Below are 15,029 nucleotides of genomic sequence, written 5' to 3' on the forward strand. Positions count from 1 at the left end.
TATTGATAAAAATCAAAATTTTGTGAATGAAAAATTTTTTTCAACATTCCTATATTTTAATCATAAAATTTTCATAAATGTCATATTTGAATTTACCCTATAATTTGATTCATGCTTTCCTAATATATTTCATGGGAATAAACTAAAAGTTATTTTATATTTTACAAAAAATTTAATAGTAATTCTGGAGTCAATTGAAGGACTAAGACTTATAAGTACAAGGTACTGTAGAAAAACACTTTCACAATAAAAAAGCAACTATAAATATTAAGTAAATAAGTTGGATATTCAAACTTAACATTTTTTACTTTATAGGAAGTCATATATAATTATTATGGTTGTATATTAAAAATTGTTGAGTTCGAATCAGACATTAAGAAATTAAAGATTTGTATGTTATTCCAAAATATCAGGAGTCTAAAGGATATTTGGTTTGGTTCTAACCTGCTAATTAAATTGAAAGAATAGAAAAACATAATTAAATTGAAGAGATAAATGTATTTGTATAATTTTATAAAGATTTTAAAATTAAACCGCTTTTGATAAAATAGCTTATCTATCAGTCTAATACAATTAACAATATCACAATATCTGAATTGTATTCATTGATATATAAAATTTCAACATCCCGTTTGAATAATATAATATACATATACATTTCATTGCTTTAAAAGAACATGTTAATTCCCGATTTTCAATTTAAATGGGCAAATTTAAATCAATTATAATGAATCAAATAAAATAATTAAAAAAAAAGATTGAGGCGTAATATTAGTTTCTATTTTTTTATTTCCAGATGCTGTTGGTTCATGTAGAAAAGTTTAATCTTTTTTAATTGGGGCTGTGGTTTGTTTGGCTTGATGGGCCTCTAAAACAGCGACTGCTTCTTCCACTTTGTTCTTCAATAACTCCTGATGTTCCAGCATGTGTAACAGTTCGGGATTATCAATCTCCAGCAACATACCAGTTATTTTACCTGTGAACAAAAATTTGAATTTCATTTATGTATGAGTTTTTCATTTTGAAATAAACCTAACCCAACCAATTGTAGGAAACCACTTTCTGTTAACATTTATAGCAGTATAGTCCGATGTTTACCCTATTCTAGCTGAAATTAATATTTTTGATAAAGCTTGCTATTCAAGTGACAAACAAAAAATCACTAATAAATCATTTGCTACGGTCTCTGAAGAAAATGCTTACAAGCAAAGAAACAAGAAACATTGCCCTTCCTAATATATACGTCCACTTGATGTTTTTTCAACTAGAAATATTTAATGATAAGTGAATATTTATCTCGTATGATAATGGACGAAAGAGGACCGAAAAACAATCGGAATTATTTTTTAAAAAATATTTAATCTCAATTTTTTTTACAAAACTACTTTTACCCTTCAAAATAGTTTCTATTACAACTAATACATTTATCCCACTCATGCTTTCACTGTTTGAAACATTCTGTGTAATCATATGTAAAGATTGCTGGCAGTTCCATCTTCTTTTGTATCTTTTTTTTATTTCGACCATGTTGTGAAATCGGGGCCAGGGCAAGCAAGAAAGATGTGTGGGACAGTGTGACAAAGCCATTTTTAGCCAAAATCTGTTGAATGGAAATGTATGTAGAACCAGCTTTTTGTCTTCCACAAATAGAGTCTGATAAACACTGTTGCGCAACAAACAACGAGGTTTGTTATCAATCGACATGACGCTATTTTTAAGTTGTGAATACCACTCGTTCACTTGGGTTTCTACTATAGCATCACCTTTGTAACTTACGTTAAACATGAAAACAGTTCCTGCAGTCTTTTTGCCAAGTAGAAAATAACATTTCACAGCTGCACGTTGTTAACTTGGCGTCATAACAAACGAACAAGACAGCATTACTGCCCACATTAATTTTATTCAGGTTATTTTTAGTATATTAGAAAATACAGCAAACATAATTTTGAAATATGGACAATGTTTATATTGAAAAAATACTAATGCTCATTACCTGCCAAATCAGAATACATAGTGTGAATAAGCGGATACAATCTCTCCCCCAACATTTGCTTCTGTTCTTGTGGTGGAGCAGAGGCCAACATGGTGGTAGTAAGTGGTTCCTGACCCTGGATAAGTACAGCTTGCACAGGTGTGGATGGTCCTTGTAGATTTATCCCTTGTGGCGGGTTTCTTATACTGGAAGTGTACTTGAAGTTTGCTGTTCGATTGCCAGGTGTGTTTCCAACGCCTACAAAATTATTTGTTAACCTTTACTTAACTATAACTTACTTAATTATTCGCAGACGGCTGTACCATCATTTCTCGACTTAATTACATTTTGTTACATATTTTTGAGATAAAAATATTTGGTATAGCCTTATTATTTTTTATTCAATACAATGCACATTATTAGTAAAAAGAGAATTATTGAATAAAAAATATCAGTTTTTATTTGAAAACAATATACAAGGTGTAATGTAGGTAATGTCTAGAGCCCATAGAACATCCATAAATAGTAGTACTTCTTGATGCACACTTTTCTCTATAGCTGAATCCTATTTTTTGTCTCTTCCCCCTTTCTCCTTCAGGTCTTATCCGGGTCTTTCTGTACCCATTGTTTCCGTTTTTTCAGTCTTCTGTTAATCTTTTTGATAGAATCATGTTTTTTCTTTCATTATTTCCTATTTCCCTTATTTGGTCCATCCACTGTTTAGCTTATGCTTCTCTTCACATTACTTCCCGCCTTCCCTCTATCAGATTAAATTCTTAGGGAATGTTTTGAAACTGCCGGTCGGTACTACAATTTTTTTTTTGTTTTCGGGCGCCAATAATTTCTTCAACTAATTTAATGTTTACTGGAATAGTCGCAGAAACTCCCGCTCGTGGGTCATCTAATGATCCTCGTCTCCAGCGAAACAAGTTAAGACAAATTTTAAATTGATGAAAATGATGGGAAACAAATCACCATAAACAAGCCTACATTCTGTTTTTAATTTATGTTGGTGTTGATCCTTCTTCAGTCAAACTCAATTTGGGACATTTTTCTAGTTCGAGTGGTCGTTCAAGTCATGCTATAAAGAAATTAATCGAAGCAGCAAGTTGAAACTTTGTGTAAAGCTAATTAAGATTTGGCATTGACGCGTTAATGAAGATTTTTGCGAACGCACTACATATAAGTATATAAAAACAATTTGAGATTCTCAACCCAAAAAAACTGCGTGGTAAGCTCTAACCCCAAAGTACAATGCGGTAGGCGGGAAACTAGGCACGCTTGTGACACTTGCACCCTTAAGCATATATTACATATTAGGGACTACTGTGAACTGTACCATTTACTACATTATAAAATACAATTTGTTCGACTTGTATTTAAATTTATTTAATATGATTAGTTGTCATTAAGATAATGTTTGGTTGTATTTATGTTCCTTCCTCCTCAGGATTCATCATTTTTGAAATTTTTTTTATTTGGTGTTCTACAAGTTATCTTCTTTTTATAATGGTAACCAATTATTATGTTTAATTTGAATGAAAATCTGTGAAAAAATATTTTTTAAAAAACATCCCATTTTTGCTTTTTTTCTAAAACAACATTTTAACAAACAACCCATATAAAAAAATTCCTAGTAGATAGATGAGTAGATAAAATAATAGTCCAAGTACATTCTAATCACAACAGAACATATACACAAGTGTAAAGGGTTAATTTTGCAAAAATTATTAAATTACAAAAGTTTGTATTTTAAAATTTTGAAAATTTCAACATCGCGGTTGCATAAACTGATTATATATTTTTTCAATCTTATTTACATATTTCTTTAACGCCTAAACTGAATAAAAGAAGAAATAAAAAAGTAGGCCCTTAAAAACCATAATCAGAAGCCGAGATAACAAAAGTCAAAGTAAATTTTTTTCTAGGTATCAAATCCAAAAAAGTACCAAATAGAACAGTTTTGTGGAACCCCTGTTCACAAAATAAATCGAGAGAAATGAATTTGCAAAACTTTCTGCAGTAGTCTACTTGGGAGGCCTTGTCAACCAATTCTGCAAAAATACTACGGAGCATAAAGACATTGTATTTCCCATTGCTACACCATGTGCCTATAAAAAAGTTACTCTAGTTCAAAGGTCACAACGAACGGTTTTCGCGATAATCCCGTTAACGGCCACAGTTATCACTTATCAATCTAACCTCAGTAGTTGGAACCTTCAAGATTCCCTAAAACTCATTAAGGTAACGAAACTAATGAGTTTTAGGGAATCTTGAAGGTTCCAACTACTGAGGTTAGATTGATAAGTGATAGCTAGAATCTGAGGCAATAAGCCTCATGTTGAAAAACAAATGTTAACTGAGAAGTATCATGAATATTCATAACAAAAAATTAAAAACCATAAATTTGACAAAATATGCCGTAAAATTTGAAAAATTAGTCTAAATATGCGAGCAATGGTTAAATATGGAAAAACATCTAAAAAGCCAAAAATGCATTTTGCATATAATCTGAGCCTTAATAAATCATAATTTTACATCAAATTCTAAAGAAATTTGAAAGGTGTGCTATAAAATAGTGTTGTTGACACCTGTTATTACTTTATGTATGCTATGTGCTGACAAGCCATGCATTAACATTGATTTTGGACTTTTTAAAAATTATCATTGTACAATGTATATTCAGACCAGGTATACACTAACATAGTTTTTTCAAACTATATAAATAAAGTACGTATATGTGAAGATTGGATATACGTTTAAATTTTCTAATAATTCAAATTTGATTTGTGCAATAAAAGCTTAGAGAAATATTTGCTGTTGTCAGTAGAAAGCAAAAGCAACAATTAAAAGAAGTACCAGATCAGATATATTGTAACATGCCAAGTCTAATATCTGCGCAAGTAAGTGTCAGGCTTTTTTGTTGGTTCCTTGATTACTCTAAAAACAAAATATAATACAAAAATTAGCATATCAATAGGAATCTGAAATTGAGAACTGCAATAATTCTTTTCCATACTTCATTCTGTCATTTAAATACATATTCTAGAAATGTTTCATAAAAAGTTATTTTAAATTGTTGATAATATTTGTTTGCTAGAAAATTGAAGAGCTTCTAAGATTCAGATGGAAACTAATTGAAATAATACCATATAAAAATGAATTTCATAAACTTGTTTCAATACATCAGATAAATTAATTAAATTAGGTTTCAAATGTAAAAACCTCAGAAGTATGAATTTATGCTTATTTTAATTAACTATGGTGGTTGAAACTAGATTTTTTAATCACAAACATACAGTTTGACTAATTTTTTAGCTGAAATTAAGCTAGTTGCAAACAAACCAAATCTGAATACCACAGCCCACCCATTACCTTGCCCAACAAGCGGACGGCTTTGCATACTTGGTGGTTGTTGTCCAGTGATAGGTCTAGGTACGTTGATGTTGTTGCGTATTGCTGTGGATTGATTTGGTGGACGAGCAGCAGGTCTGTATGTATTAGGCATTCCAGTATATGGTGAAGCTCCACCTTGATTACTTGGTCTTATGGGTGTTTGAGCGGGCCATCTGGGGCTAGCTCGAATTTGAGTCATTTGTGCTGGTCCATAGAAGCGCTGGTTGGTTGGAACAGTAGGAACAAAGTAACCGCTGGACGCTCCCGGTTGAATGAATTGACCCATCTGGTGCATTCGCATATTTGCCATACGTTGCATGTATTGAGAAGTTAAATGGGCTTTACGATCTTCTTTGCGCTGAGCTAAGGCAACATACAAAGGTTTGGTACCGACGATTCTACCGTTCATTTCAGTTACCGCTTTTGTAGCTTCTTCTGGAGAGGAGAAGCATACGAAACCAAAACCTTTACTTCTGCCTTCTTCCAACATTACTTTTGCTGAAGTTATGGTTCCAAATGGTGCAAATTCTTTGCGAAGGCGTTCATCGTCGATAGTATCATCCAAGTTTTTAACGTAGAGATTTACACCCTGGTACCGATTGAGTCTCTCCATTTTCAAAGCTTCAAAACGACGTTTCAATTCTTGTTGTCGCTCAGTTTTCTTTTGAGCCCTTCCGACATATAAAATTTTTCCTTCTATCAGCTCCTTACCTGAAAAAAAAAAAAATAAAAAGTGGTTATTACATGAAATTTATTTCAAAAAATTGGGACAGATTGGATTTAATTAATTTTCTTCAATAAAACAAATAACGATTGAGTCAAATTCTTTAATTTACTACTAAAAAATTCGAAGGCATCCTAAATAAAACATAAACCACACTTTTTGAAGATGTATCAACAAATTTTTTTCTTCAGAAACTACACACCAAGAGTTGATAAATGTGACTATTTTTCAAATATGATTCACGAGCCGTAACAAATGGTATAGAATTTATCTTTAAAAGTGAGTACCTATATAAATAGAGCCAAAACACCAATTTCAAAAATTCTCAATTAGTCATAGAATGTAAGAAGTACTGTAATACATTTTGTTAAAGCCATAGAAATTAGAAATTCTATGAAAATTATTGGAATTATTGGAATATATTATCCCGCATAACAAACTATACAGAACAGAGGCCAAAATATGACGATTGAAGGCAATCCATAACAAGTTGCATCTTGACGAATTATAGGGCCCCAAAGGAGGGCCCAAAATTTCGAAAAAAATTAACTTCATTGCAACCAGATAAGGGCATTAGGTAATTGTAAGTGGAATGCAATCAAATCATTCTAGGAAAATAATTAGGGGTGACCTAAACTTAAAATTTTGATTAAAAAAAATTATCTTCATACCATGGATAATTTAATTCTAAACCTTTTTTCACTCTTTTAATTTCAGTCTATTTTAAAAGAAAATATTATTTGCACCTAGCGTTAGTTATGAATTTTATTTCAGATGTAACAATTAATAGATACATTTCAATAAGAACAATTTTATGGAAAAATAAATTGATAATATTGTAAAAAGAAGATGAACATTTATAAAATTTAAATAAATTGCTGAAAATGATCATCACTTTCTCTTAGACACAAAATTATTCTTTGCCAAAAATTGAATTCGACACTGGCCAGTAGCTGATGATGAAAAGTCTCTTACATTTACACTAAAATGAGGTGATGCTCCATCCTGCATAAACCAATGTTCCAATATTAATAGTAATGTCAAAAAATCAAAGTATTTTGGAGAAAATCTAAATAAGTTTCAGCAGTTAGCTGGTCGATAAAGCCGACCCAAACATTAATCTCTGAGCAAAGTTTTGAAGTAACAACTCTTGCACTTTTTGGGCACGATATGAATGAAGTGAATTACATCTAATAATTCTTTGAACACATGATCATTATACGCCACTATGTCTAGATAAAGTTTCAGAATCAATGGTATCCAAAATAAGTTCTTCATTTCATATATTCATTTGAACAGTTTGACGTTCTCGATCAACACTATAAAACTTTTCTGTTTATCGAGCCCGTCTTTAAACATTAGGGGCTACTTGATTAGAAAACCTCCCCCGATATTCTCCTATGCTTCTTCCGTGGCTTCCCTCACAAAAAACTAAAACCGGTAATATATCCACTTGTTCGCTAAATGAGAATTTTCCACTCATCGAATTTTTTTACACACACGAGGCTAAACCTATTGCACTCGGTGTTCATAAGCCACACCTGCCTATCGAGGAGGTCTTACAAAAACTGCTTTAGGTGGTATTATGTTGGATAGCTCGGAAGAGCATTTGCCGTAATAGTATCGGTAAAACAAAGTCATGTCGGTGACCAACTGTGGATCGCCTATAAATCGAATTGCTCTTTTCTGTATTGAATCGAGCATCTTCAGAGTATGCTTGGGAGCCGAGCTCCAAATGTGCGACCATTACTCCAAAGATAGACGAATATGGGCATTGAAGAGAATCATAAGCTTTTTGGTCTTAAAGAGAGCTCGAAGTTTTTGTGAAGCTGCCTTAATTAATTCGGCTACGTGACTATGCCAGGACATAGTGCTGATTCAATGACTATAAGAGCAAAATTGCAAATTGTCTAATGTGTAAATTTTTAGCAAAGTTTTTTGTAACTTTTTAAATAATATTGTAAAAAACATGTCTTTGGTTATCTGTTGGTTACCTGTTTATTCAACTTTTTCATGAAAAATTAGGAGGGTAAAAAAGTTCTATGTATGGAGGAAAATTCCCCTCACATTTTGGGCTCCTTTATAAGCCTCTGCTCTGTCGGTTTTTATGTGATATACCTAGTATAATAAATTTGATTTTTTTGTAACACTTCTTATATCAAAAAATTGGAATCCATATACTTACCATTTAAGGCATCAACTGCAGTTTCTGCTGCTTCTGTACTTTCAAATGCAACAAAACCAAATCCTTTTGATTTGCCATCATCTTTACTCATTATTTTAGAGCTCGTTATTTTACCATATTTTTCAAACATAGAACGCAATTCTTCTTCAGATAAATCTTCCCCAAAGTTCTTAACATAAACGTTAGTAAACAATTTTGCTTTCTCCCCAAGTTCCTTTTCTCTTTCTTTGCGGGGAATGAATCGGCCTACATATACTTTCTTACCATTCAGCAACATACCATTTACTTTTTCAATGGACTTGTTTGCAGATTCTTCGGTTTCAAAGTGAACGAATCCGTAGCCTTTACTCGCGCTGTTTTCATCCTGAGCCACTTTACAGCTGAGGATATTGCCAAATGCTGAAAAAGTATCGTACATCGCTTTATTATCAATAGAGCGGTCTAGATTTTTAATAAAAACATTTCCAACGCCAGATTTTCGCAAGGAAGGGTCTCGTTGGGACCACATAATGCGAATTGGTCTGCCTTTTATCAAGTCAAAATTCATAGTATCCAGAGCGCGCTCCGCTGAAATGAAAAAAATAGCATATGTAAATAAAATGAGGAAAGTAGAAGTTACTTACATTATTTAATAGGAAATTATGGTAAAAATTATAATAAAATAATCATTTGTATATTACAACAAACAATTTGCTATAATTATAGATTCCGATGTACTTTGTCATTTTTTTTTGTTTGATACTGATAGATTGACAATCCATAGAATTGTCGTTGGATGGAGGAATATGTACTCATTAGTGAGCATCTGTCAGGGTATAATTTGGTAACACTTTTGTGAGATGTAATCCGATTAGTGAGTGACCGTTTACATTGACTAATATATTTTTTTGGTAAGGTTTAAACAAGAAATTTCATTAATTTGTAATTTTTATATTGTCGTTGGAAGGTTCTGGAAAGTATTAAAGGAGTAAAGATTTATAGATAGGTAAGATATTATTGTTAGATATAATATTTTCTGTTTTATGTCAATATTAATATAAGGAGTATCATATAGAATTCGTTTCAAAAGATATGAGTTTTCATGGAAAAGTTTGTACAATTTTTTTCGCTTCGGTCGTTTCTGTCAAATATGTCAGCAAATCGAGGATAAAATTTATCAGTCTGGTGATTTTTTTTTAGAAATTCAGAAAACCAGTTTCCTTTTTTTACTTTCAAATATTAGCAATGCATTTTTAACAAATCTATGTTCAGATCCCGCATAAAGGATTATTAAACGTTTGCCTTTTTAGATGGATTTTTCACACCTGTAGACAATCTTTAAAAAAATATGACTTTTATCTTGAATAGATGTATGTATCCATATTTTAGAATTTGTATGACCTTCATTTAGCCAGATTTCATCAAGGTAATTAGGTAATTTCTTCTTCATCTCACAATATCGTTGCGTTCTATCAAAATACTCTTTCTATTTCTTTTCAGTTATTAAAAAAGGAGCTTCCAATTCATATAAAAATTAGTATAATTTGTGGCTTACCTAAAATTTATTTCTTTATATACTTTATATAATGATTAACGAGAAATTTGTGTTAAGTCCGGGCATTTTTTTATTTCACCTACAATTTTATTCAAAATTTGTATTTTATTTAAAAAAAAAAACTACGAATAATGCGTCGAATTATATTTTTTGTTGTATAATCGAAGGTTTCTTCAATTCCTGGAAACCTCCTCGATGATTAGAAAAGACAATTATACTAGTGTTTCTATATTCTTTAATAATTCGAAACAGTCGATCTAGCAACTCCTAGAAAATAAAATTTGTATCTTTTAATTTAATTGCCCGATGTTTTAAAATTTGAAACACGATGGCATTCACCTTTTTTTCTGATCCATCATTTGATATTTGTTTATACTAATTCATAATGTTTTGCTTCACTATAGCTGATAAGTGCCCTAAAATTACAGATCTCCTTTTTTAGAGGGCGAATGATGTCTGCTACTATTTGAAATGCTCTCTGAGTCCATTTTCAAATCAGTCCTGACGAGAACTGTTTTCATATTTTAATAAAAGAATACTAAGAGACCAAGATAGAACAAAATGAACATAATATATGTCAAATGTGCTGTGTAAAACCAGTTGCGATTTGACCAATCAAGAATCTACAGTTTAAATTTAAGTTTAGTTTAGAAACAGGGTATAGTTCAACAACACTAAAAAGTAAGACCGCATACTACAAGAATGAGGACTGAAAAACTACGCCAGTACCAGAGCCTGCACGCACATTCTCCAGATTATCCTCTCTCTGATTATTCTTAGTTTCAAAACCAAAACCTTTTAAGTATCGCAGTTTTTCGAAAGTCTATTTAAAATGCACACCACAGCAGTTGCTTATGGCGGGCCATAATGGACACCACAGCAATAAAACGTTTCCAATTTCAAACACTAGCTATAAAATATGAAGGACCATTTTCTTTTTTTCCTGAAGTGTGGACCAATTTAATATTAGCTGTATCGATGAAATGTAGAAATAGGACCTGATACACTATTGAAATAACATGATGTTAACCTTGGAATTCTTATGTAACTTTCTTAAACAATTCCATTAACCTTGTGACTAATATTGATATGCAGAATTATCCATATTGCCCATTAAACTTTAATGAAGTGAAAAATCTAACCTTTAAAGCATATGAGTAATTATAAGGTTAAAAAGTAGATTAATTAAATAATTACACCTTATTATTTCTGACTAACCCGAGAAGTGAAATCTCATTTGTTTTACTTTCATATTTGCCGTTTGAATTTTGACCTGAATGTATAAATTCCTTGAACAATCTGTTTGTTATTAAGAAATTGGACAAAGTTATGTCTTCAGTCTTCTTAATAGTTTGATATTTGTCTTACTTTTATTTTATAATGATATGACCACAAAGGGAAATGTCCATATTTCACATTTTTTGAGTATTATATGCATTTTTAAAAACAATTGCATAAATCATTAGTAAATAGCATATTGTGCATAATTGAACAAATTTTAAAAGATGTAGAGCTTTGGCGAGCGTTTCAAGACAAATAAATCTGCCATTCTGGAACGATTACTTTTATTGCAGTTCTCAAAAAACTACTCTTAAAGTAGATAGTCAAAAGGTTCAATGAAAATGTATGGGTATTCCCAGCCTGAATTTCAAAATTATTCGTTTCAACCCCTTTTATTTATTTTATACTTATGAAAGAATAACATCAATTTCTGTTTTTTACTGTTGAAGTATTTCATTAATTTTTATCAGTAAAAAGTCATTTCTGCTTCAGTATAGATTAATCCATACAAAGAAATACTTATGGATATGGGAAAGAAAAGTGGACTGCTCTGGGAAGTTAAAATAGTGAGTATAATTTTTGTATATTCAATACAAAGGGTGGTGTGAAATCGGTCGATATGTGTTATGTTTTTGAAAATTACAAAAACAAATAGAATGCAAGTTCTTTTTTAGCAATATTCACAATGAAAATATAGAGAAATGTACAGGGTGGTTCAGCTTTGATTTGTTTTTCTATCTATGTATATTTTTTTAATCTCAAAAATAACAAATTTCAACTGATTTCAAATCATTTGGACACTCAAGGCGCTTTTGGTTAAATTTTGAATTTATTTGTTAGGAATTTATATCAAATACTGAAATTGTTGCTTGTCAATTTGATATTTCAATTTTTGTCTTATTGTAGATACCATATGATAAAAAACTTTCAAATGGACCAACATGTGAAAACTTTTGGACATATTGCTAAATTAGATAATATTAAATTATCAAAGCTTCACATATTTCCTCCAAAAGCATTGCAAATTCGATGTATCAGCACTACGAAGGAACGACCTTAGTTCCTTATATTTGGAGGTAGTCGAGGAAATTAAAGCTATAATTCAGAATAAACATTTTTTTTATGTATTGATGAAACCATCGATTCTAGAGAACATTATTTTACTAATTTATTAATAGCTGTTCTTAGCCACGACATTCTGCCAATATCTTACCATAATGCTTCTAAAGAAAAAACAAATACACTGACAATGGCCAGATTTGTAGAAGAGACTCTTTCAACATTCTTTTTTCCTACGCTTGTTTCTGGAGATAATTTTTTTCTCATTTTATCAGATGCAGTACCGTACACGAACAAAGCTGAGTAAAATTTCAAAAATTTCCTTTAGACAAAGTTAATACATGTTACATGTCTTGCCCATGTTTTAAATAGGGTTGCTGAAGAGATTACTAAACAATTTTCTATTGTAAATAATTTGATATCTGTCTAATAGATTTATTTATATATTTATATAATTTATGAATCTATTGATTTTGATCCTTCAATAGTGAGCAATTATTAAAACGTCCCTAGCCCATCAGTTAATATGGAAAAAAATGTTACAGATTCTCAAATTCAGACAGGAGACAAAAATTTTTAATTCCAAACATTAAGTAGTTTACTGTTTTTAAAACAATGACAATTTGTTTTGTCTGTTTATTTTAAAGAGAATAAATAAATTGATGTACATAAGATTTTTTTTGTATTTTTTCAATATTATGTGTATATTTTGACTAAATGATTTGCATATTTTGATTTTTTCATATGCATATTTGGGTTTCCTCAATAACAACTTTAGTACTATACCATATAGAGATTAATTTTCAAACATTTTTTCTGTCAGTTATATAAATTAAATTAGCCTCAAAGTAAAATCGATACTAAATATAAGGTACATATTAAGTGTCATATGTATTTGTCTAAACACATGTCTATAAGTTATCAGAATATGTATAAATTACATGATTAAAATATTTTTATTCTTTGTACTAGTAGTTCTGAAATTCGATAGTTTGCATCAGTGATTGTTAGAAATGGAACTCTTCATAATTGTACAAGGTGTAATCATTCTGAAAATCATAAACATAAGAATATAGTGAACTGTTTGATAATAAAAGTGAAGCCAACGTGCCAAAAAATTTGGTTTTTATGAACAGGTAATTGTAACTAACAAGACCTTCACATATTTAGTGTAATAAAGTTTTGTGATAAAACCAAGCATAAAATTATTTCAAACAGACAGAAAAATACTTTGGAGAAGTAGTGTATTCATTTTCCAAAACTATCTAATTCAAATACCGAATAAACCAAGCAATTATTCACATTTACACTAAAAAATTTGAAATCAATTCAGAAATGATTTTATCATATCTATTAATATAAACTTTAATTTGTCATTAGAAAAACTAGTTTCATTTATAACAAATTATACTAAAAATTGAGTTCAAGAATGTGAGTGAAACCTGCTTATAGAATAAAAAACAAGAGTCAATAAAAAGAATACTGAAATTTATTTTTTTGGTAGTCTCCTGAAATTGAGTCTGATAAGCAATTTAGAAAGCAAATATTTTTTATGTTGATGTTATATTGAAAAGCATCTTCATTAACTTCAGTCACACATGTTCCTTTGATAGACTACTTCCAGATTCCTATACTATACCTAATAACTTTGACAACTAGTTGGCGATTGAAAAAATCACCATGAAGATGGAAAAACATAGAATTAGATAAATTGAACATATATTTTTTTTGAAATCAAATACATTCAGTTTGGTAATGTTAAAATTAAATGAAAAAAATCAAATCAGAATAATTATTATTCTATTAACAGTAGTTTATCACTTATTTAAGATTAACGATATAACGTATTTTCCAAGAATTTATAAAGATTTGATTATAATACAGTAATTACTCCATAATCTTTAAAACTTGCAAAAACATTTCATTTTTTTGTTTAGCGATGCGAATTTAACATGCATATATACATACATAAACGCTTTCCATATGGAAGTTTAAAATTTACTTACCATCACCAGGTTGCTGGAAGTTCACATAAGCATAACCTAAAGATCTACGAGTAATCAAGTCTCTGCAAACGCGAATTGAGAGAACGGGACCAGCTGATGAAAATTTTTCAAAAAGCATGGCTTCAGTAATATCAGAATGCAAATCCCCGACGTACAAAGACGCCATGGGGTAATTAGGAGCGCCTGGATTCATTCTGTTTATTTTACTTTTTTATAAGATTTTACGATTTTTTTGGTTTTTTGAAATATTTTTTATATTTTTTTGTATTTTAAAATTATTATTTCACAATTTTCCGTGGGTTGTGAAACAACACAACACCACTCACATTCAAACACTAACTCAAAACTAAATGAATGTATACAGCCTACTTATTTATATATTATCCGGAAGTGACGTCCTAACGAACTATAGCACAAAACCATAGAACTGACTTTTCCTCTTACCATCAAAACTCACGGAAACAGTGATAATTCATTATTATGACAGTGAGACTTTACTACACGAAATCAATACTTAGAGTATAAATATATGAATGTGAATTAGGATTTCAGTCATTAGATTAATTCATCCATAATTCTTTTCATTTTAATTTGATATTACAGCTAAATACTTTTTTGCACTTGGGCTGATATAAAAAACTGGGTTAAATTTTATAACTGCTTTAATATACTTTAATTTACTCTCAAAACTAGTTTAGTTTGGAGTAAAAAATGTTGTGTTAGTGTGAACCGGAAATGATGTAATTACTGTGCATATTGGAGGGAATAATTCAAAATAATATTTTTCGTATCTGTTCGATTAAGTTAATTTCTGATGCCAAATCGATTTCACAACTATGGGTCAAAATAATACAAAATCATATTTCTCTGAG

General features: G+C 30.4%; 1 protein-coding gene and 1 long non-coding RNA gene across 3 annotated transcripts; one reads left to right on the plus strand and one right to left on the minus strand.

The window, feature by feature from the left end:
• Positions 1-39: 39 nt before the first annotated feature.
• On the minus strand, positions 40-14,675 carry LOC130451346 (polyadenylate-binding protein 4-like). 2 transcript variants are annotated; one of them, XM_056790311.1, is made up of 5 exons: positions 14,158-14,675; positions 8,278-8,844; positions 5,348-6,079; positions 1,994-2,230; positions 40-976 (listed from the first exon to the last, which is right to left on the minus strand). In XM_056790311.1, the coding sequence occupies exons 1-5, from the start codon at positions 14,348-14,350 to the stop codon at positions 822-824; spliced, it is 1,884 nt and encodes a 627-aa protein (XP_056646289.1). In that variant the 5' UTR covers positions 14,351-14,675; the 3' UTR covers positions 40-821. The 2 variants fall into 2 exon arrangements, with proteins under 2 accessions (XP_056646289.1, XP_056646290.1); XM_056790312.1 differs by having other exon boundaries at positions 158-976; positions 5,378-6,079; positions 14,158-14,534.
• LOC130451348 (uncharacterized) lies at positions 8,896-12,825 on the plus strand. Its single transcript, XR_008910709.1, has 2 exons — positions 8,896-11,658; positions 11,999-12,825. It is a non-coding gene; the product is annotated as an uncharacterized LOC130451348 (long non-coding RNA).
• Positions 14,676-15,029: the final 354 nt, after the last annotated feature.

Source organism: Diorhabda sublineata, chromosome X (genome assembly GCF_026230105.1).
Source record: "Diorhabda sublineata isolate icDioSubl1.1 chromosome X, icDioSubl1.1, whole genome shotgun sequence".
NCBI classification, from domain to species: domain Eukaryota; kingdom Metazoa; phylum Arthropoda; class Insecta; order Coleoptera; family Chrysomelidae; genus Diorhabda; species Diorhabda sublineata.